The sequence below is a fragment of the Lepidochelys olivacea genome, assembly GCF_965140295.1.
Source record: "Lepidochelys olivacea isolate rLepOli2 genome assembly, chromosome: 25".
Taxonomy (NCBI): domain Eukaryota; kingdom Metazoa; phylum Chordata; order Testudines; family Cheloniidae; genus Lepidochelys; species Lepidochelys olivacea.
In genome coordinates this window covers 8539021-8560098 of record NC_140435.1, presented here as the reverse complement: position 1 = coordinate 8560098, position 21078 = coordinate 8539021, and the positions used below count along the sequence as shown (strand labels likewise).

The following is a 21078-nucleotide window of genomic DNA, read 5'->3' as shown; positions in this document are numbered from 1 at the left end:
GGATTTTACCATTAGTATAGAGTAGACCACCACCTCCCTGAGCGAGGTCAACAGAAGCAGTCTTCTGTCAACACAGCAGCATCTACACTGGGTATTAGGTCGGCACAGCTATGACGCTCAAGGGGTGGGAATTTTTCATACCCCTGATTGAGGTAGCTATGTCAATCTAAATTTTAAGTGTAGACCAGGCTCAAACTCTTACTAAATTTCACATATGATTTTATACCACTGCACATGAATGAATACAGCAGCCTGCCCTGTTCTGCAACCCTTACTTACTTGAGTAAGGTCACTGAAGTCAGCGTTTTCACTCCAAAAAAGGTGTTTTTTTGAAATAGCAATTTCAATATAAAAAAAACAAAACAAAACCAAAAAACCTCCACCTTTTTGCAAGGAAGACAAAGCCAATGAGCAAGTTAAGTGTTGCAGGACCAGGTTCCACAATTTATTTAGATTCCTCTCATTTGTTCGCTTTGCCATGGACTTCAGTAGAAGCAAGCTCAAACTCTTCGTATGAGGATATGCACTCACATTGTTGGCTTGGACCTTGAAGTACTTTTCTTTAGTGCTCTGAAATGGCTTGGTAATTGAGTCGTTATTACACACTCCCAACTTGTCATTTATTTTGCCAGGGACTCCTGCAAATACATGACTGCGTGTTCGAGGAGAAGACACCTTAGATTTATGATAAAACAGAAGAAAGATCCTGCTCCTGCAAGGTGACAACGTTACTCAGTTCTCACTGACTTGAGCATATATAGCTCATACAATGCTATATTTCTATTTGAAGAAGTCTTAGCCATCAGTGAACTCCAGCTGCAAGATACAAGTGTAGTGAAACAGCTGAACTGCAAATATTGATAAGCAGTTAAGCAAGAAGACATATGGATGAGCATTTACATCTGCACACAGATACCGTAACTGACTTATGTCTTGTGATACAGTTGTATGAAAGATACTAACAGAAACGTAAGTTCTATTGTACATTCATATAGAAACTTTAAGTCAACTGAAAAGAACAGATTAAAAATGCATCACCCCACCACTCTCTGCAGCCAAGACTTTTCAATTAAAATCCATCTTGCTGGGGGGAAACTAAAGGAAACCTGGATGTAAAATGCTCTTCCCTTTTTCACTATGCTCCTAAGCAAACATGAATAACTCAAAGTTTACAGTCCAATTCACATGACTCACAAAACCAAGATGGGGTTCAATGAAAGCTGCTACTGTCTCCATTTCAAAAATACAAAATGCCCTTGTATCCTGTTGAGGGTAACATTTTCTGTTTTAAAAATGCAAGAAACAGGACACTGTTGTCTGCACAGGAAGCAGGCAACAAACTACATTAAAGGGATACATCATGTTTAAAGTCATATGTAATAAATACATGTATTTCTTTACCTATGTTGTAATATCTTAGCTTGTCAGAAGGGAAGGTTTTAAATTGGATTTATTTTTCGCTGTTTGTGCCTTTCATTGATCTTTTGAATTTCTCTTAGCTTGGAGAAGGGACAGTCCGGCTGTTAGGATGCTAACCTGAGACTTTTAGATTCATAATCATAGACAATAAGGCCAGAAGGGACCACTATGATCATCTAGTCTTACCTCCTGGATAACACGTTATAGCACTTCCATCCATTAATTCCTGTTTGAACTAGAGCAGATCTTTTAGAAAAATAGTTAATCTTGCTTTAAAAATGGTCTGTGATGTAGAATCTACCACAATCCTGGGTGAATTGTTCCATGGCTAATTACTCTCACTATTAAAAACTTGCACCTTATTTCCAGTCTGAATTTTTCTAGCTTCAACTTCTAGCCATTAGTTCTTGTTCTAACTAGGTCTGCTAGATTGAAGAACCCGTTATCAATATTTTGTTCCCCATGTAGCTATTGCTTGCCCCAAGATAAGACTCCCCGACAACCTGCAAGTATGGCCTATGCGCTTTGTTCCTAGATTAGAGAGTTACTTGGGAGAGGCAGGTTCAATTCCCTGCTCTGTCAGAAACTGCCTGTGAGACCTTCAGCAAGCCACTTAAGGCCAGATTTTTAAAAAGTATCTAGGCACCACCTAAATCACACTGAAGTCAATGGGAGTTAGGCACCTAACTACTTCTAAATATCTGCCCCTTAGTCTCTCTATGCCTCAGCTTCCCATCTGTACAATGGGGATAAAAGCACAGCCCTACTTCACAGGGCTGCTGTGTGGATAAATACATTAAAGATTGTGAGGCACTCAGATAATGGAGGCCATATGAGTACCTAGAAGAGAAACAGAAAGATGGATAATCAAAATAAATGAATTCAATTTCACTTTTGTTTATAGCCAGTTTCACTGTCAGGCTAGAGAGGGAGCATAGTCTTAACTGACCGGCTTTCACCTTTGCACCCTCCTAATCCTGAGTTGCTGGAAAGATGGGACAAAAACACCCTCTGTCTTCTGTCAATTAGACAGCCTTGAGACTGCTCTATGTTAATTAGATTTCCAAGGATGTCTACGGCTTACAGTCAGGCTCAGAAGGATGTGGTTTTTACTGATAAGTGTCAATTTCACCACACACAGCCAAACTGACAAAAAAATATTTCCATCAAGAATAAGCAAAATTTACAGATCAGAAAGAAAGAAAAACGGTGCTTGAGAACTTATTAGAATTTGATTGAAGGATATTTATTTTGACATGTGATGCTGACAATTTGTGTTTTAACAGTTATAAAACTTCAACTTTTTGAATCTTGATGTTTACTGTCATTAATTATTGCCTGCCCCCCATAATTTCCTGCAACTGTAAAAATTTAAATTGATACAAAGATTTAAAATGCTTAAAATAGACATTAATATTATCTGTCAAAATTATAAAAAAATAAAAACCAAGTTTTGCCAAGCCTACTTACAACATATGCTACTGCTATGCTCCCTCTCAACGCCTATCTGGCACTTGCAGAAGGCAGTTTATGGAAGCCCAACACAACACCTGTTCTGGAGGAATTTACAGCCCCATATCCTACCGCAGTAGATCGAGCAAGATCCCACACTACAAAAACATGACAGACAGACACTGGCTTCAATGGGATTACTCCTGTGAATAAGCCTTACTCACAGGAGTAAGAGATTGCAGCAGAGGGCCCCAGAGGAGAGAAAGACTTGCTTTTCCAACTTGTGTGTTTCTGTGCTCTCACACTGCATTATAACTACTACTCCTGGGGGAACTCTGTGTTAAAAAATTAAAAATTTTATGCACAATATTTTAAAATTCTGCATATTTTATTTGTCAAAACAACGCAATATAATCATGTTGGTTTCAATTATTTAGGTAATTTATTTAAAGTACAACACAGTGGATGGAGCATGGGAGGAAATCCCCAAACCTCCTTGCCTAACAGTAATGTAGCTAGGTTTGACCCTTTATTTCTAGTTATTAGTCAACAAATATATGCAGCCATATGCTCAGTGTTACATCATAGGCAACTGAAGAGCAAGTGAGGGCTGGGGAATCAAACTCACAATTTGTACTGGCTACTAACCATCTCCAGAGAAGTCAGTAGCAAACAGTTCATAGAGCACATTTTGATAAGAATTCTTTTCAGTCCAATAATTTAGACCAGTTGTAATCAGTAAAGCACCATATGCACTTATAAGGCCATACTGTCCTTTACACCACTCTGACCATATAAAGAAGCCTTAAAACTTTTACACCTGTTTTATACTCCTGGGGGAATTCACAAAGACAACGGGAACAATTCACTAAGCGGGCAGGCTGCTACATTCTGCTCTTTCTGAGGGGACAGTCTGCGCCACGCCTGCCGCCTCAGACACACCCTGAAGCCTTGCCCCTCCAAGCCAAGAGTGCCGCAATAGGGAGTGAGAAGGACAGTGTCTCTCTCACAACTTCCCACCCCTTCACACACACCCGGTGGTGATTTTACATCTCTATTGGCTGCTCTAGGCGCTGAACCGACCTGCTTGTGCTGCCAGGAAGGTGTGCGTGGCTGCTCTTGTGGCTTCCCTTTGCTCCCTCATCAGAAGTCATTTTTCTGCAGGAAAGAAAAGAAATCTGCAGGGGGCGGGAACATGAATTCTGTGCACACACAGTGATGCAGAATTCCCCCAAGAGTAAACTACTCAGATTGGCCTAGCTACAAATGGGACCTCTGCAGCAGACAAACACTAACACCCAAAGTAAAATTAAAAACACACACAAAAATAAATCATCAATTATTTACATGTCAAATGTCTACAGCACAGATAAAAACCACAAAGGTCTCATCACTACAGCATGAGAGAAATACTTTTTGCTAAATATATTCTGAAAGTGTTTCGCAGTCAAGAACAAAAAGGGGGAAGGGGGAGGAAAACCATTCCTCTTAGAACTACTAGAGCCCAAGGATACGCTTTGAAAAAACTTCCACCCTTCTTGCAATCACCACACGTGCAAAACCCCCAGGCATTACAGATGTGACTTTCCCTTACGTTCCCTGTACAACCAGCCTCTCCTTGCACCTGCACCACATACAAGACAGCACTCCCACCCTTACTTGCTGTACATTCATAATACAGAATTACCCCAACTGTCATACATGCAAACTGGTCGTTTTCATCCACAAACCAGGAAGTTACACACCCAACTCACCACAAATCACAATGCAACAAGGTGCAAAACTTGGCAGAGAAAATATGGGCGGGAACCTGCCACTGACAGATGGTTGCTGAACAGTCAGACTTGGGGGACAGATCATGGGGGGGGGCGCAGAAGTGTTTCCAATCCAATCAGTCCCCAGTGCCGAGAGGGGGAGAAGAGGTCTGCCTGGTTACACCCCCATTAATTGCTCACTTGGGCTGAGAGGGGGACTGGCCTGGCTACAGCCCCTCCTCCATTAATTGCTCGTCTGGGCTGAGGATGGGGGGTGGCCTGGCTGCACCCCCCTCCCCCATTAATTGCTCGCCTGGACTGAGGAGGGGGGGCTGGCCTGGCTGCACCCCCCCCCACTAATTGCTGGCCTAGGCTGGGGGGGGTGGCCTGGCTGCACCCCCCTCCCCCATTAATTGCTCGCCTGGGCTGAGGAGGGGGGGCTGGCCTGGCTGCACCCCCCTCCCCCATTAATTGCTGGCCTAGGCTGGGGGGGGGCTGGCCTGGCTGCACCCCCCCTCCCCCATTAATTGCTCGCCTGGGCTGAGGAGGGGGGCTGGCCTGGCTGCACCCCCCCCCACTAATTGCTGGCCTAGGCTGAGGAGGGGGGGCTGGCCTGGCTGCACCCCCCGCCCCCATTAATTGCTCGCCTGGGCTGGGGGGGGGCTGGCCTGGCTGCACCCCCCTCCCCCATTAATTGCTCGCCTGGGCTGAGGAGGGGGGGCTGGCCTGGCTGCACCCCCCCTCCCCCACTAATTGCTGGCCTGGGCTGAGGAGGGGGGGCTGGCCTGGCTGCACCCCCCCTCCCCCATTAATTGCTCGCCTGGGCTGAGGAGGGGGGGCTGGCCTGGCTGCACCCCCCTCCCCCATTAATTGCTCGGCAGCGGGGGGTCCTGGTTCCTAACCGGGGCGAGGGGCCGCTCCCGGGCCGCCAAGCCATTCCCCGCAGGGGGTAGCCACCCGCTCGGCTGTTTATCGCCCTCACCTCCGCACCAGCCGCCGAAGCCCTCCGCTCCCTCCCGGCCTTAGCAGCAGCCGCGGGGCACACCGGGAGTTGCAGTTCCAGGACGGCTTATAGCCGCCCCCGCCAGCCGCGAGGATGACTACCTCTCCCAACATGCCCCTCGGCTGCCACGGCGTCATGTGACCAAGGAGCGGGCCAAGGGGCGCGGCCTGAAGTCAGAGGGCGTGGCCTGAAGCCGGGGGGGCGTGGCAGGCGGATATTGGCCTACGGCGGCCGGCGGGGGACAATTTTATAAGGGAGGGGAGGCGCGGGGGTGCGAACGGCGGAGCCAGGGCTGGCCTTACGCTGGGAGCGGGGGGGGGGGGGTAATAGGAGCCTGTGTAAGAAAAAGACCCAAAAATCGGGACTGTCCCTATAAAACCGGGACATCTGGTCACCCTAGGTGCCAGACTGGGGGGAGGGGGCGCCACTAGGCCCCAGAGTTTAAAAGTTTTGGCCCAAGCCAGGGGACGTGGGGGCGGGGCCGCCGGGGGGGGGCAAGTGGGGCAATTTGCCCCGGGGCCCCCAGGGGAGCTTTCGGCAGCACTTTGGCGGCGGGTCCTTCCGTGCCGCCAAACGCACCCAGAGCGAAGGACCCGCCGGGTGCAGCCGGGTCTTCGGCGGCGGGGGCCCTTCCGCTCCCGGTGTTCGGCCAAGTGCCCCGACGACCCGGGGCGGAAGGACCCCCGCCGCCGAAGACCCCAGACCCCCTGAATCCTCTGGGCAGCCCTGCGTGGGGGCGTCACTTGAGCTCCCTGTCTCAGGTGCCAAAATGCTGTGGGCTGGCCCTGCCTGGGGTCACTGATGGGGCTGGCGTCTGCACCCCCCACCCCCTTTAGGCCTCTGCTCCTTAGCACCCCCACCTGGTCTTCAAAAAAAAGAAAAGGAGGACTTTTGTGGCACCTTAGAGACTAACAAATGTATTGGAGCACCTGGTCTTGGCAGCCTGCCGCTCCGGGGCCGCCACACCCCTGAGCCAACAAGTCAGAGCGCTATAAAATGTAAGTGTAGCCAAGCCCTGAGTTTATGAAAGGAGCTGTTGACACTGAGGGAAATAACTTGGCAGTATTTCAGGTTTCCTGTGTACCCTCGGTTGTGGGGCTTTGGCACATGCTGTGTCTCATATTTGGGTCTTGGTAGACGGACAGGCTTGGGCTGGCCGGATCTCACTGCCCTTTGGCAGCAGTAGGCAATGCACCAACTCCCCTCTGGCACCATGAAAGGAAGGTCTGGCAATTAGCGGCCACTTAAGATCCCTTTTCTTCTCCAGCAATGGCACCTGCCCAGAGCCAGCCATAGGCTTGTTCTTAACTCGGGTTAGCTAACTCAGGTTAAAATAGCAGTGAAAACACTGCAACTTGCCCTTTAACTCAGGTTAGCTGCTCAAGCTGCCAACCCAAATTGCAGTGTCTTCACTGCTGTTTTATCTGAGTTAACTAACACAGGTTAGCTAACCTGAATTAAGAATACACCTTTTTTTGTAGTGTAAAAATACCCAATGAAGCTACTCCAAGCTTAACAAGTACGCAAGGCACAGGAGAATCAGGTCCAATGTCTCACGTCCCTGTGTGAGAATGGCTGAAGCAAAGTCAGGATTTCAGCTCTAAGCCAGCAGAGCTCATTCTGTCTCTAGTACAGAGGTCCCCAAACTGTGGGGGTGTGCCCCCCTGGGGGGCATGGCACTGGTCCCGCCTACAGCCACGTCCCTGGCTTTCGGCCCCACACCTGTCCCTGTCCCTGTCCCCGTCCCCAGCCTCGGCGTGGCTCCACTTCTGGCCCTGCACCAGCCGCGGCCCCAGCCCCAACGCCCAGCTGCGGCCCCAGCCTCAACCCCCTTATCCCTGTCCGCTTTCCCCCTCCTTCCACGGAGCTGTGGCCCTGATCCTGCCCTGGCTCCGGGGAGGTGTGACCCTCAAAAGTTTGGGGACTGCTGTTCTAGTGAAGCATCCGAAAACCCAGAAGGCTGGAAGCTTGACTGGGCTGCACTGGGGAAGAAGGAGAGTTACATTGCACAAAACCTATCGCTACCTTTTAATGTGTCCCTGTTTATTGAGGAGCACTTCCAATATAATTAAATTTTTAGCCAGTTTACACACATCTGTGGATATTAAACATTCATAATGGATTTCCAGCTTGTTATATGTAGGGCTGGCTGGCAAGAAAAATTTTCAGCACTTCTTTTTTGATGAAAAAGGTTATTTCAAATGGGAATGAAGATTTTCTGATTTTGAATGTATTGAAATTTCCTGACAGTGTCCATGAAAAATCAGAAACTGAGCAATTTCGATATAAAGTTTCAGTTTTGTAAAACTGAACATTTTTACTGAAAGCATTTTGTACAAAAAAACCCCCCAAAACAAACAAACCCCAAACAAACACACAAGAATGAGAGTCGCTTACTGTTTAAAAGATGGCTTAGTCTAAGTGCTCTAAAATCCATGTGCCAACTCAGAGTGTCTCAAAACGTGCTGGGCTTCATGTGGGCATAAGGTAGAGGAAGTGGTCCAAATTTGGGGTTATTTGAGCCAGGTGTTTGTGAGGTATAGCCCCCTAAAAAGCACATGTACAAAAATCGCCTGGTGTGGAGGGAGGTATTGTTTAAAGAGGGCACAGTTAAGGCTGTGTTGCAGGGGTGAAACGATGTGCTAGGAGTTTTGGGCTGACCCAAGACAGACAAATCCCAGCTCAGACCCTGTCCCTGGACAGCCCCTGCTTGAGCACCCTCCAGCCCCACAGCAGACATGCCTGCCTTAGCTCCTCTTTGATTCTCCTCTCTAAGGAATATTGTCTCTCAGTAGGAAATTCAAACCCTTTTTATTCATGGGAAGTACCACAGCCTGCAGATCCCTCATAGGAAAACAGTTCCTCCCCAAAACAAAGTGACAAGGCAGCAGCTCCTCAATCCCATTCAAAGGTCACTTTTCCCAGGTCACCCACCTTACAGTCGTTAATCACTCTGTCCCCGTTCCTTTAGCCCCTGTTCCAGGGCCCCACTCTCCAGGGCATCCACCTGAGAGTTCCCAGACTTGCTTCTCTCCCACAAGTCTTCTCCTGTAGTCCCGAATCAGGTCTCCCATGAGAGGGCTCCCTGCAATATTTCACTCCCCCAGGCCTCCTCCCCTTTGATTGCTAGCCCCTGCTCAGGGGAACCTCCCACAACCCTGCACTCAGGTCTTCTGCCAGAGGGTTCCTTGCAGTGTTTATACTCCCCAGATCTCCAAACCTGACAATCCTCCTACCCCTGCTCGTAGGTCTCTCCCTCTGGAGTCAACCCCTTGCTTCTGGGCCTGCCTTACACTGACCATGCAGGTTCTTCCGCTCATTCCTAGGGGACCTGCACAAGCTTCCCTACCATCTGGCAGGGTTCCCCAGCTCTATCCAGGCCTCCTTGCAGGTTTCCTCAGATCTCAGCAGCAGCTCACGTTTCCCTAGATTCATAGATTCTAAGGAAGGATTGTAATCATCTAAGTCTGACTTCCTGCGTAGCCCAGGCCAGAGCACTGCCCCCAAATCATTCCTAGAGCAGATCTGTTAGAAAAACAGCCACTCTTGATTTTCAGCGATGGAGACCATGACTCTTGGTTGATTGCTAATTAAAAACATACACGTTATTTCCTGTCTAATTTGTCTGGCTTTCAACTTCCAGCCCTTGGATTGTATTGGACCTATCTCTGAAAGATTGAAGAGCCCATTATTAAATATTTATTCCCCAGGCAGGTACTTAGGACGGTAATCAAGTCACTCCTTAGCCTTCTCTTTGTTAAGCTAAATACGTTGAGCTCCTTGCGTGTGTCACTCTAAGGCAGGTTTTCTAGTCCTTTAATCTTTCTCATGGCTCTTCTTTGAACCTTCTCCAATTTATCAAAATTCTTCTTGAATTGTGGGTACCAGAACTGGACAGTAACTCACCACGTACAACTTCCCTTCAGCGCTTTCCCTCAGGCAATTTGCCAATTCAACCAGGCACGTAAGCATATGCCCAACTGTAAGGATGTGAATAGTACCATCGGTGCTTAAAGTCAGGCATTGAGTACCTTGTGAATGGGGCTTCAGTGACAGCCTGTCCCAAAAAGCCCCTTGAAATCCATGAAAAGACTCTCCCTGGATTCAAGTGGGCTTTCTGCTAAGAAACAGGAGTCAAATTCAATACTTCCAACACATTTTCCTCCTGTAAAACAGACTTTATTTTTCTTTCCATAAATCTTGTGCAATATACATCTATATCTCTATAGAATCCACCTCATTAAAAGGTCGCCCCCATACATTATAGTACTTTTATGAAAAATCCAAACAAAGCCCCCTCCCCCACGCCTTAAATGAACATTTCCCCTCCCCCACCCGCCCCTTCCTAGCTGGCCAATTCATAAGAGGAAGTTTAATTATTTTCTAAGGTTTTTTTTTTTCCTTTAAAAAAATAGAAATTACAATCTTACAAGATTCAGAGTAGCAGCCGTGTTAGTCTGTATTCGCAAAAAGAAAAGGAGGACTTGTGGCACCTTAGAGACTAACAAATTTATTTGAGCATAAGCCTTCGTGAGCTACAGCTCACTTCATCGGATGCATCTTACAAGACAGGACATTCAATGAGAACAGAAGTGTTTTCCTAAGTCTAAAAAGTAAAACATTTCCATAAAACCTGTCTGTACCTACAGGTGGTGGTGGTGGGGGTGTGTGTGTTGTGTTAGATGGAAAAATGCTTTGCATTTCTTCCTTTCATTCATATAGATAAAAAATAACATAAAACTGACTGCAATGTTCTATATTTTCTCTTTTGCACCAACATTCACAAGAATATATATTAGCCATTTCTTCTTTTTATACACAGTGTGAGGGGTCTAGAGGTGGAAAAACACACTCAGCTAAATGTTCATATAAAACAATATATTAGATCTTCATCTGGGAAATAGTGAGCTCTCACTTTTTGTTTGGTTCCACAATTCAACTTTTTTTTTTTTTTTTAAATAAAAAAGGAAAGCAAATGAAAGAAACTCATCCAACTATCTAAAGCCTGCTCAGCCTGGAGCTATGAGTCAGAGATATTTGGTGTGAAATTTTCGAAAGCACCTGACTTAGGCTCTTAAGAGTCATTGGCCAAAATGACGTGGAAGCCTAAGACTCATTGAAAGTTAGAGGCTCCTAAGTACCCAAGTTTCTTTTGAAAACAGCACTTAGGTTCCTAGGCCCCCATTCTCAAAGGGATGTAGACGTCTGACTTCCACCAAAATCTGTAGTATTCAGACCAAGAGCCTCAAAGGTGTTTAAGTGCCTAAGTCACATAGGCACTTTTGAAAATGTTACCTGTGATCTTACCTTTGTATCGCTTGGTGTGTGTGTATGGGCATGTATCCACCAGGTCTGATTCCCACTTACACTGAGCCTCATTTAATCCACTCTGACAGCATAAAGGGGCCTTAAACTGTGTGTAATTGCACTTTAAGTCCACTTCATATTGCCAGAGTGGTGTAAAAAGGCCTTAATCTCATTTACACTAAGGCCCACCATGTATACTGGCATATAAACTGAGAAATGTGTGTATACCCCATTGGTGCAGCATATGTTACAGGCCTTGCCTCTAATCTCTTACCCACATAAGTGGATAAGAGCCATTATTGCTACCAGCCTGTGGAGTTACTCCTTTAGCTCAAGCAATAGAGGTCCCTACTTTCAGCCCTGCAAGTCCCAGTTTCCTTCCCGTATGGGGGAAGGGGCACATTCATTACATTTGTTAGAATGCCAAGACATTAATTTGCGAGGCAGGTGGGTGAAACACTCCTATGCCACTCTAGTACGGTGATTATGATAACCCAGTGACTGAACCTGGGGCCTGATCCCGCAAGGTGCAGAGCACCGTCAAGTGGCATACAAGTCAGTGGGAGATGAGGGTGCTCAGCAGCTAGGTGTATCAGGTCCCACCAGCAAAACTATCCTTGACTACACTGGGAATAACATTGAACAGAAAGGGCAAAGGTGAGAGAAGCAGAGGGAAAGGTGTATAAGGTTCGGAAAGCTGGGGGGTGGGGTGGGGGTGGAAGTAGACAGTGCAGCCAGAACAAGAGTATAGGGAAACTGGCCTACGTGGGACACTGAGCTTTGCAGTGCTAAATTAGGGGGTGATTTATACAAGGGGTTAGCTTATATGCAAGTATATACGGTACACATGTAGGTGGAGATTTGCAATAGCGCCTAGAGGAGTTAGATGTCCAACTCCCATTCATTTCAACATGCCTAAATCCCCTAGGTGGCTTTGAAGATCTCAGCTGTAACAGGTTGTTTAAAATAATCACGCATGCCCTACTCTCGTTCAGCTGTTGGAGGTTGATGTCACTTGTGGAAAGGGCCAAAACTCTATGAGTTTTGACAAACTGGTTTATGTATTAAAAAAAAAAAAATTCATTTCACCAACAATTCAGTGCCTTGAAAAAGAAAAAAGTCCTGCTTCCTGCACGTTGGCAGGTTGGGTTACAATGTCTTATGCTTCCAGTCTCTTGCTTAAATTTCCCTGTGGGCTTTTATTGCTCAGAATCCAAAATGTCTCCCCCTTTGACATATGCTGTGTCGCAAGCAGGGAAATTGCCATTTCAGCGGCGAGGGCTCAGTCTTTCCAGATTTAAGGTGCTCTCTTGGCCTCTTCGCTGATGAAATGAAAATGGCGACTTTCAACCTAGTGCACATTGTCCGGAGAACATCAAAGACACAAGGGGGAGGAGGGGGTTGTGCCTTTTTTTTCCAAACATTTCGGAACAGCTGTGGCTATTGCCTTTAAGAAAGGGACTTCTGTCCTCTCGCAGAAACTGACAAAACCTCTTTAACAAAGCACCTCGCTCTGCTTGCCCCCTAAGGTCTGCCTTCCATCAAGAAAGATAGCCGATAAGCAACTGGTGCTGTGGGAAATGAGTTTTAAAAAGGCACAACCCGATGTATGAAAAAGGCAATACTGACTTTTCAAGTCCACAAAGCTCTGGGATCGGAGGGTATAGCAAAAAAAGGAATATTACGTCCCCACCCCGGCTAACACTGCCTTGGAGAACAATATATGGCACTCGATACTGCAAGGGGCTACTGGGAAAGCCAGCAGCCTTCTTCTGAAAGATGAGTGAATTTGGGAACATGCCATCAGTGGAGAAAAATGCCATGATAATAAACGGAGGTGGAGAATTCTGATATGCCCCATGAAAGACATCTAACAGTGGTTAACGAGAAAAGAAATAATGCTCAGCTTTATTTTGTGTATGGTGACTTTAAGGGAAAATAAAGCCCCAAGTTCTGACGCCATTTTTACTCCACCTTTAGTCCGGCAGAGTTTCCACTGACTCCATGGGGAGGTTTGCCTGAATAAGTGCCAAGCATGTTCCTCTCCAGGAGCTGGGCCACACGCAGAAGAAAAACCAGTGACTAGTGCTCGCTAATGGAATTACTTGCTCACCTGAGGAGATGGAGCGGGCTGGACTATAGATATGAAGATAGTAGGTTCAAACCTTCCTGGTGACTTATAGGATGGGGGAGGTTAATTACGTAAGGAATAAGTACGAAAAAGGGCAAGGAGTTGGAACTTTGATTATTTATCAGTAGGAACCACTGTTCCTCTGGCAACCAGGTTTTCTCCTCGTACGATTTGGCATTGACAACAATGGGAGCAGGAGCAGGAACTAAAAAATAATCCACAGCAGGTGACTGTTTAATCTCTCCCGCAGTATAAGCAACCTCTGGGCTGTGTGTGGAAGGAGACGGTATCCCTCCACCCAAATGATTGCACAAGTATAGTCCCTCTTCTTTTTCCTCAGAGGCATCACCTTCTTCCAAAACTGCAACTCTGGGGAGGGGAAGATGCTAGAGGGGGGAATAATAACCTCTGCCCCCATCCCCGCCTAGTAACTTTGCTGTTACTAAAAAGATCCACTGAGAGAGAACCCTGCTTTCTGTTCAACTCAGAGAGCGAATCCTAAAAGCTAGGATCCGAAAAGCTAAAAGCTCCTGAAAAATGGGGTCAAGGATGATTCAACCTCCAGGAACAGAGCAGGCAGAGCCTCCGCTCACTGCTTTTTCCTAATCCTGTTACACTTGGCAGGTACTGCGCTGTGCAGCATATGTTGCCTGGAGAACGAGAACATTAACCGCCCTTACAGGGAGGTACAAGGCTTTGTGTGGGAACCAGCACCGAAGGAGGCCCGGCATGCCTTGGTAACACTGCTTTCCCAGCTGAGTGGTTTGCACTGAGTGGGTTACACCTCTGGGAGAAGAAGGCTTAACATGGCAGCGCTGGATGCAGTTAGGGAGAAGAAAAAGTCACCGGACGTGATCTGAGACGGGGAATTTCATGGGAGAGCGTTAAAAGGGGACTCTATACAAATAAATAAATACGGCAGCCGTGGCTGGAACAAATGACTGCTTACAATGCCAACAGTAAGTGTGGTGCTTGGCACCCCAAAGCACAGACGCTATGTACACACAGCACCTCTAAAATGCAGCTGCCTCTGGGAAGGACAACGCACAGCAGCACTGTACAGGAGCCAGAGAGCGGTATTTGGCCACAGGTCGAGCGGCAAACCCCTTCTCTTAGAGAAAGTGCCCGGGATTGTACAGGGCAGAGAGGGACTTCCCTGAAAGTCTCACATGTATGGCATTCGGAGGGGTGAGAGGAACAGCTGACCCTGCATTCAAACCACTGATCACAGGGAGTCCACCCCTGTGCAGACCCCACTAAAGCATTCCTTCTGGTTAGGTTTGGACACTTACCCTGCTAGGTTCTTCAGAAGGGGATACGACGTTGAATTTCTACTTCCCTGTTTTCCACAGAGCGGCCCAGTCATTACAGGCCTGGTTCTGTCCCCCTTCTCCTTGGGTAGTCATTAACCCCAGGGCACATTAAAAGTAAAATGCTATTTTTGTCTTCTTTTCCCCCACGCTGCAGTCCAATTCAACTCCGGCCTTTATTTCTCCTCAACCCCTGCCTGTTTTTGGTGAGCCACCTATCCCACCAAGTCTGTATTGCCCCTTTTTCATTCCATCTTTCTGGTGTTTATTTCATTTAAAACGAACAAATACATATGAAACAAGAGGAGAACAAGGGCTGGTCCTGGGATGAGTGCTGGCGGCTGGGCTCCTTTGCTGTATTGCATGAGCATGTGTGTGCCCCATGGTGGTTCATGCATTAAGGAAAGGTATTGATACGGTACTGGAGTGTCTCCTCGAGGGAGTGGAGATTTCACATTCATTTCACCGGTATGGCAAAGTCAGTTCACTTGTCCTTCAAGGTGCATTACATTCAAGAGCTATTGCAAACCACAGTGAGGAGGCGGGGCAGAGGGGCAGATCACCTCACCCCGTAGGGTCTCTCGGGTTTGGTTATTTGAGTTAAATGAACCTCCTCATGGCCCCCAATGTTTCTGTTCCTCTCCAGGCTTTGGGAAATGAAACAGGGTCTGGCGGCTCCAAGCCTTAGCTCTCTCGCGGGTCGCTGTACTGGAGCTCCGAGTTGAATACTTCCTTGTACAGGGGCGGAAAGTTCATGACTGTCTCCGGATGCAGGATCCGGAAAAACTCCAACTTGTCCAAGTGCAGGTTGCAGATGGTTTTCATCAAGGGCAGCTTGGAAATCAACTACAGGGGAGAGAAGCAGGGGAAGGAAGTGAGACTTGGGCTTGCGGTCAGCATTGCTGTGCACCAGTCACGCCCAAGCTTTGCGGTCACTGGATGGGGCTTCGCTAGCCGTGGCGTGGTGTCATGACAGTGATGCGGCGACAGCTGTGTGAAACCCTGAAGATGGCGTGCTGCGTCTGGGTGACTGCCCCTGGGAATGGACCAGGACTGAGAGGCACCAGGTCAAGCCCCGTTTTGAACTGGTGCAATGCATCTATCCTAGGGGCTTGCTGTTTTCAGGGGGAAATGATTTGGCTCCCGCTGGATAACCATGCCTGGGAGAATAAAGGGAGCAGCTGGGCTGGTTTTCAACACCCTGAAAATTCAAGGCTGAGGTTTCCCCCTCTTGCTCACTGTCACGCCTGCCCAATGGTACCATAATCCCTCGATCCTGAGAGTAACAAACGAGCCTTTGCGCTACAGAGGGCTGATACATAAACCTCACCCACACCTGGTACTCGAACCGTAACCCCTCCGTTCTTAACACACAGGCCTCTTGCACTTGAGTGAGAGGAGAACTTCCTTGGCTGGTTCCTGCAGCAGGTTCCACTATAATTAAGCAACAAAGCTCATCCCAGGCTGTGGGAGAAGAACTCTGTGGTGATGCTCTGCCCCCTCCCAGCCCACGCTGTATGTCATGCCAGAATAAAGCCTCGATGAAGCACCGTTAGCCCTTTCACTCAATGCTAGAGGCCTTGTGCTATGCAGGAAGTCAGGTTAGAAAATTCTAATGGCCTTAACATTTATGGAGTGAGACCTATTCCCGTAGGACCTAGTGAATCCAGCCAATGCAGGAGGATCCCTACGGTCTATCCATGAGGGGCTTTGTCCAGTTTAGTTGTAAATGTCCCCAGGAGTAAGGCTACCCTCCCCCACTGAGAGCCAATCCCACAATACAATGGTCCTGGGTATCAGGACCATTTTCCCTTGACGTTCAGCCCTTGTTTTTCCTTAGTGCAATTCCACCCCTGTTCCGCCTGGCTGCTCCCAGTCAGCTCCATTACCTTCGAGAGCTTATCCTCGCTGGAGTGTTTCTTCTGGATCTCGTGCTGCAGGGCTATGTAGATCTTGTCCTGGAGCTTCTGCACCTTCTTGGATTCTGTGAGCCAAGGGCGATCTGCGAATCGATAGCCAAAGCTCACGTCAGCCCTGGGAAATGGATCTGAATCCTGCATAGCATGGCAATGCTGCGGGGGAGGGGGTATTTCCTTAACTGATTTTCTGGCCCTTCGTATGCAGGGAGCTACAGGTCAACGCTTTGCTTTGTGATCATTTGCCACCCCCAGTGATGTGTCTTGGCTGGAGAGGGCTCCAAATTCCAGAGCCGGATCTGGTGGGAAGTGGAGAAAAGGGGTTGCAGGGGGGGGTGGGGGGGATGGGACGCTCAGTACAGCATTTAAGGTTACAAGGATTTTCCACTGGGACGTTGGTCTGACATGCTGCCTCTGTTGGTGGCGAATGCCTGATGCTTGAGAACAGTTTAGCCCCCACTAGTGCCCAATTGTGTACAGGGGCAGTTCTTTCCTGACCCCAGCCGCCATTAGTTTTACACCCTGACGCATGAGAGTTAATTACCCTTGTATACCAGGCTTTGAGGCTTGAAAGAGGAGAGCAAAGTTGGAGAAGGTCAGGATTTTGGAGTGGGATTTCTGTTTAGTACAAGCCTCTTCAACTAAAGGGCTCAGTCCCTCCAGCAAAGAGCTGAACAATATGCAACATGCAAGCAACTTCCCAAGCAACTGCTTTGCCCCTTGAGGGCAACCTCAAGCAGAAGCTCACGCTTCAGTCTTGCTCTCCCTGGGGAGTTTTGCCATGGACTCCATCAGCAGCCAGTTCAGCTCCATGCGCTTAATTTGTTCCACCTGACAATGATCTAGTGGGTCTTCAATTTCTTTAATAAGGTTTCGGGTTAACTCTCCCCAGAATCACAGCCAAAACCCTCTTTCCTGGAGCTCGTGGCTCTGCGAGCTCCTTGAATGGAGAACAGACATTGCCATTTGCCTGTCCCCCTCTGCACCTACCTGGAGCGAGCAGGACGGCTGCAGTGAACAGCGCAATCTCCTCGTCCGAGAGCTGTAGCCGGCACAGGTTCCTCCCCAGCTCAAAGACAGCATTGATAAGGTCGTCACAGCCTAAAGAGAAGACATGGGAATGAGAAGCACATTACGTCCCAGTGCCACAGACCCCTTCACTGCAAGAAATTTGCATCTGTCCACACAGGGCAACTCCTGCTCACAACGACAGCCAAGTCTCCGGGCTCCTCTCCTGAAGCAGGAGGGGGAAGGGAGTCACTTAGAAGGTTCCCGGAGACTAAGCAGGCAAATGGGGAGGAACCCAGCCAGTCTCCAGTAAAAGAATCCCTTCAGCACAAGCCAAAGGCACTGGGGTGAATGCCACCTCCACATGGCTGGAGCTCATACCCCAGCCCATCCTCTTTGTTAGTAGAAATAAGACAAGAAGCGTTCTTCCCCATGCAAGCCGCAAACGCCCTTCTGACAGCAGCCCAAGCAGCCAGCGAGCTTCCATCCAAGTTCTGGCCCAGCCTAGCTCAGGAAAGCCAGGAAGAGCTCAGCCCCACATAGGACACGTCTTCGGCAGGACTAGCTCTTCTGAGAATTCAGCCTTTCAAAACCCACCCACCCCTCCACCAGGCGTGCAAGAAGCGCACAGCACCCTGCAGGGCCACTGAGACCAGCATGGGAAAAGCGCCCCCTAGTGGGCCCCAGTGCCACTTTCTGGAGCACTCTGGAGGTCTCCCCCTCTCCCCCTGGGGATTATAGCCCAAAGATGTACGGCTGCAGGCTTTCTGCACCATTGCCCAGGACAGCTCATAATCTGCCTCCCCGCTCCTATTTTCTATGACCCTGTGAATTCCCCCAAGTTAAGCAGGTGCAGGCTAGATCAGTAGCTGGCGGGGAGACCTGCAAGGACACTGAATGGCTGGTGCTCCAGCAAGTGATATTGCCCCATTTGCTCCAGTACAGAACTAGCAGCCCAGGAGGACGCTGTGCTCTACTTTGAATGAGTCTAACTCCGCGGGCCTGCCTAGCACTAGTCGTTTAACGATCCCCTGGCCCTTTTTGCAAGAATTGGGGTATCAATGCTGACTTGGCCGAAGTCCAACATTAATAATTTTGCTCGGCCTCCCTAACCTCTCCTGTGGGTTCAGGCAGAGCCAGCGCTGTTCACTGCCTGCTCTAAGATGTTGTGTAGCGTTGCTGGGGGTTGTTCTACCTCAGAGGGAGTGGCACTGCAGTGGTGGGTTAAATAATCCCTAGATATCTGAACCTCGTAAGGGTGTCTAAGGGATCAGAGAACTAGGGCCCGATCTGTCATTGCCCTACATCAGATCAGAACGGTAGCATTTTAAACCCCCTCTCCACGGGTATAACTGACCATCCAGGCTGGGGTTTGCATAGACACATAAGGGAGCTCGATGTCCAACTCCCAGTAACTGAACTCCCCGATGCATCTTCAAAAATCCCAGCCAGAGTGTGCAGGGGAATGGGGAATCAGGCCTGGCTGTCTGCAAAGTACTTGGAGATCCACAGATAGAAGATGCTAGAGGACGACTTTGAGCAGGGGATTGGACTAGATGACCTCCTGAGGTCTCTTCCAACCCTCATCTTCTAGGATTCTATGACTGCAAAAGAGCTTGTTTCATTTGCTCTTGGGACTTTGCAGGTAGGTGCGGAGCCACAAACTGAACATTACGGGGCACGTGAGAGAGAAGCGGCAGGTGAACGTGAAGTAACCAATGTTGTGGTTTATCTCCAACCTCCCCGCCAGTAAAGATTGGGAGAGAAGGGGAAGATCCCAGGAAGCAGACATGACCTAGGGGCAGTACAGAAGCAGTTACCATGGGTGAGAGGACTCAGGGCTCTTTAGGTTGTGCCTTCTCCTTCTGCCCCATCCGTCGGACCAGGTGCTGCCCAGGAGCCATGCTGCTGCTGACGTCAGTGGGAGATCCTGGGGGTGAGTCAAGGCCAAAGTGTGGCCCATGGGCAATATTTCCTCTTAACTGTGTTTAGTGCACCGAGCTGTCAGCCCTGGAGGACAAAGGGCTCCTTCCCCAGCACGCTGCAGCATGGGCAGCAGCAGATGGATTTTTCCGGACACTGCTCCACTGATGTACCTGAAGGGACTGCCTCTCAGGGCTGCGGGGTTTGGCCTCTGCCACCTGTTTGTGAGATTGCCAACAAGGGAAGCCAGCATGGCTCCCGACCCTGCAATTGCATATGCCCAGGCGGAAGCCCTGCACCGCTGCCAATGCCCATTGAAATCACTACACTTTGTTAGCACACGTCCACTAGGACCCAGACTGAGACCCATCAGCTTGTGGCACAAAGAACAACCAGCCATTAGCTGGAGGCACCCAATCTAGGCTGGGGTCAGAATACAGCCTAGAGCCCATTAGCCATTGTCCCATATGCTAGCCAGTCTCCGAGAATATATACCATGGGATTCTGCAAGAAGAAGCACTAGACAGTTATGGGGAGACAGGAGGACAAGACTCAGTGACTTGCATTGTGTTCCTAAATCCCCTAGGTGCTTCTGATGCTCTCCCCCTTACGCCTTGCCATGAAGTTAATGCAGTGACTGGGACCCTTCCTGTAGGATTCACTGCTGGGTGTTCACCATAAGAAGCTTTAAAGAAGAGTCATAAATCCACCCCCATCACCCCGCGAGGACAAAAGCAAACAAACCAGCTCTTACCAAGCGACTTGAATATCTGCATGCCACCGTATTTCCCCTCGAAGAGCACCGTGTTATTTAAAGGGTTGAATGCCCGAATCATTCGGATCAGAAGCACTTCCAGGCAACCTAATGCAGGCAGAAAGATAACAGACCATGAGGAGGAGGAGGGAAAGGAGGAGGGTAAGGGAGCATTTCCGTCATCCAAGGACAAAAAAAAAAAGAAAAAAAAATCCAGACCAACAACCCCACCATCCGCAATTCAAGTGTAAATTCCAAATGATTTTTTAAAAAGAGTTTAAAAAATCCCAATTTTGTTTTTTTAAAGAGCAATTTGTGACCATGATATTTCAACATTTCAGAGATCAAATGGTCAATGTAAGGGTGGATTACAAAGAAAGGAGAAGGTAAAAAAAAATTTAAAAAATGGAAGGAAGAAATGAAGAGGTTGGTTAGATTCCATGCACTAAGACATATAAACTAGGCAGCATTTGGTTTTAAGTGAAGCAACCTGCATGGAACTTGGAGGGAGAAGCATGGGTTGCAGGAGGGAAGACATTGGTGGAGGAACCAATGCAGGTTGCTATATAAACAGATGTAGCCAGGAGGCGCCCAGTTATCTGTATTATCTCTCTCAGCCATGCGCAGCGGCAGGGTGGACGTGGGGTGTGCAGTGTGCAGTACTAGATAGTGTGGCCATGCTCTAGGAAGTTGGGTTCCTGTGGGATGACTAACCCAAGATTGCACAGCTTGCAGGTAGCCTGCACTGAAGACACGGCCTGATTCTCCATCACGCCTCCATCACCTTGTGTGGTGGTTTATATTGGGGCAAAATGGACGGATGCTTTTCCCTGGTGTAAATGGCAGTGCAATTGAGAATCAGACCCGGGGGAGCTTAACACCAAATTTTGGCTCCCCAATCCCACAGTCTGATCTGCTAGCATGGACCTGACTGTAGGATCGGGGCCTTCATGTGTGAAAATCTACCAGGAAGGGAGTGTCGGAGACAGTACACGTGGTGCGAGCTCTCAGTGGTAAGTGACCATCAGCACGCAATCAGAAAGCACACAGAAAGCCAGTGAGTACCATCCACTCTCTTAAGTGCACCAAGGGGTTGTTAGA

At 48.5% G+C, this 21078-nt stretch overlaps 2 protein-coding genes across 2 annotated transcripts in view; both read right to left on the bottom strand.

The window, feature by feature from the left end:
* The window catches only part of SCAMP4 (secretory carrier membrane protein 4), a gene marked incomplete at its 5' end in the record, with an annotated part of 29545 nt that extends 23780 nt beyond the window's left edge, over nt 1–5765 (bottom strand). The window contains 3 exon segments of the mRNA XM_084614483.1: nt 532–638; nt 5608–5629; nt 5631–5765. Of these exon segments, the coding sequence (XP_084470609.1) occupies nt 532–638; nt 5608–5629; nt 5631–5765 (264 nt within the window).
* Nucleotides 5766–10118: 4353 nt separating this feature from the next.
* The window catches only part of LOC311513039 (nuclear receptor ROR-beta-like), a 42111-nt gene continuing 31151 nt past the window's right edge, over nt 10119–21078 (bottom strand). The window contains exons 7-10 of the mRNA XM_084614598.1: nt 19978–20085; nt 17283–17393; nt 16266–16378; nt 10119–15222 (exon numbers count right to left, since the gene is read on the bottom strand). Of these exons, the coding sequence (XP_084470724.1) occupies nt 15061–15222; nt 16266–16378; nt 17283–17393; nt 19978–20085 (494 nt within the window). The 3' untranslated portion in view covers nt 10119–15060. The remainder of the gene's footprint in view (nt 15223–16265; nt 16379–17282; nt 17394–19977; nt 20086–21078) is intronic.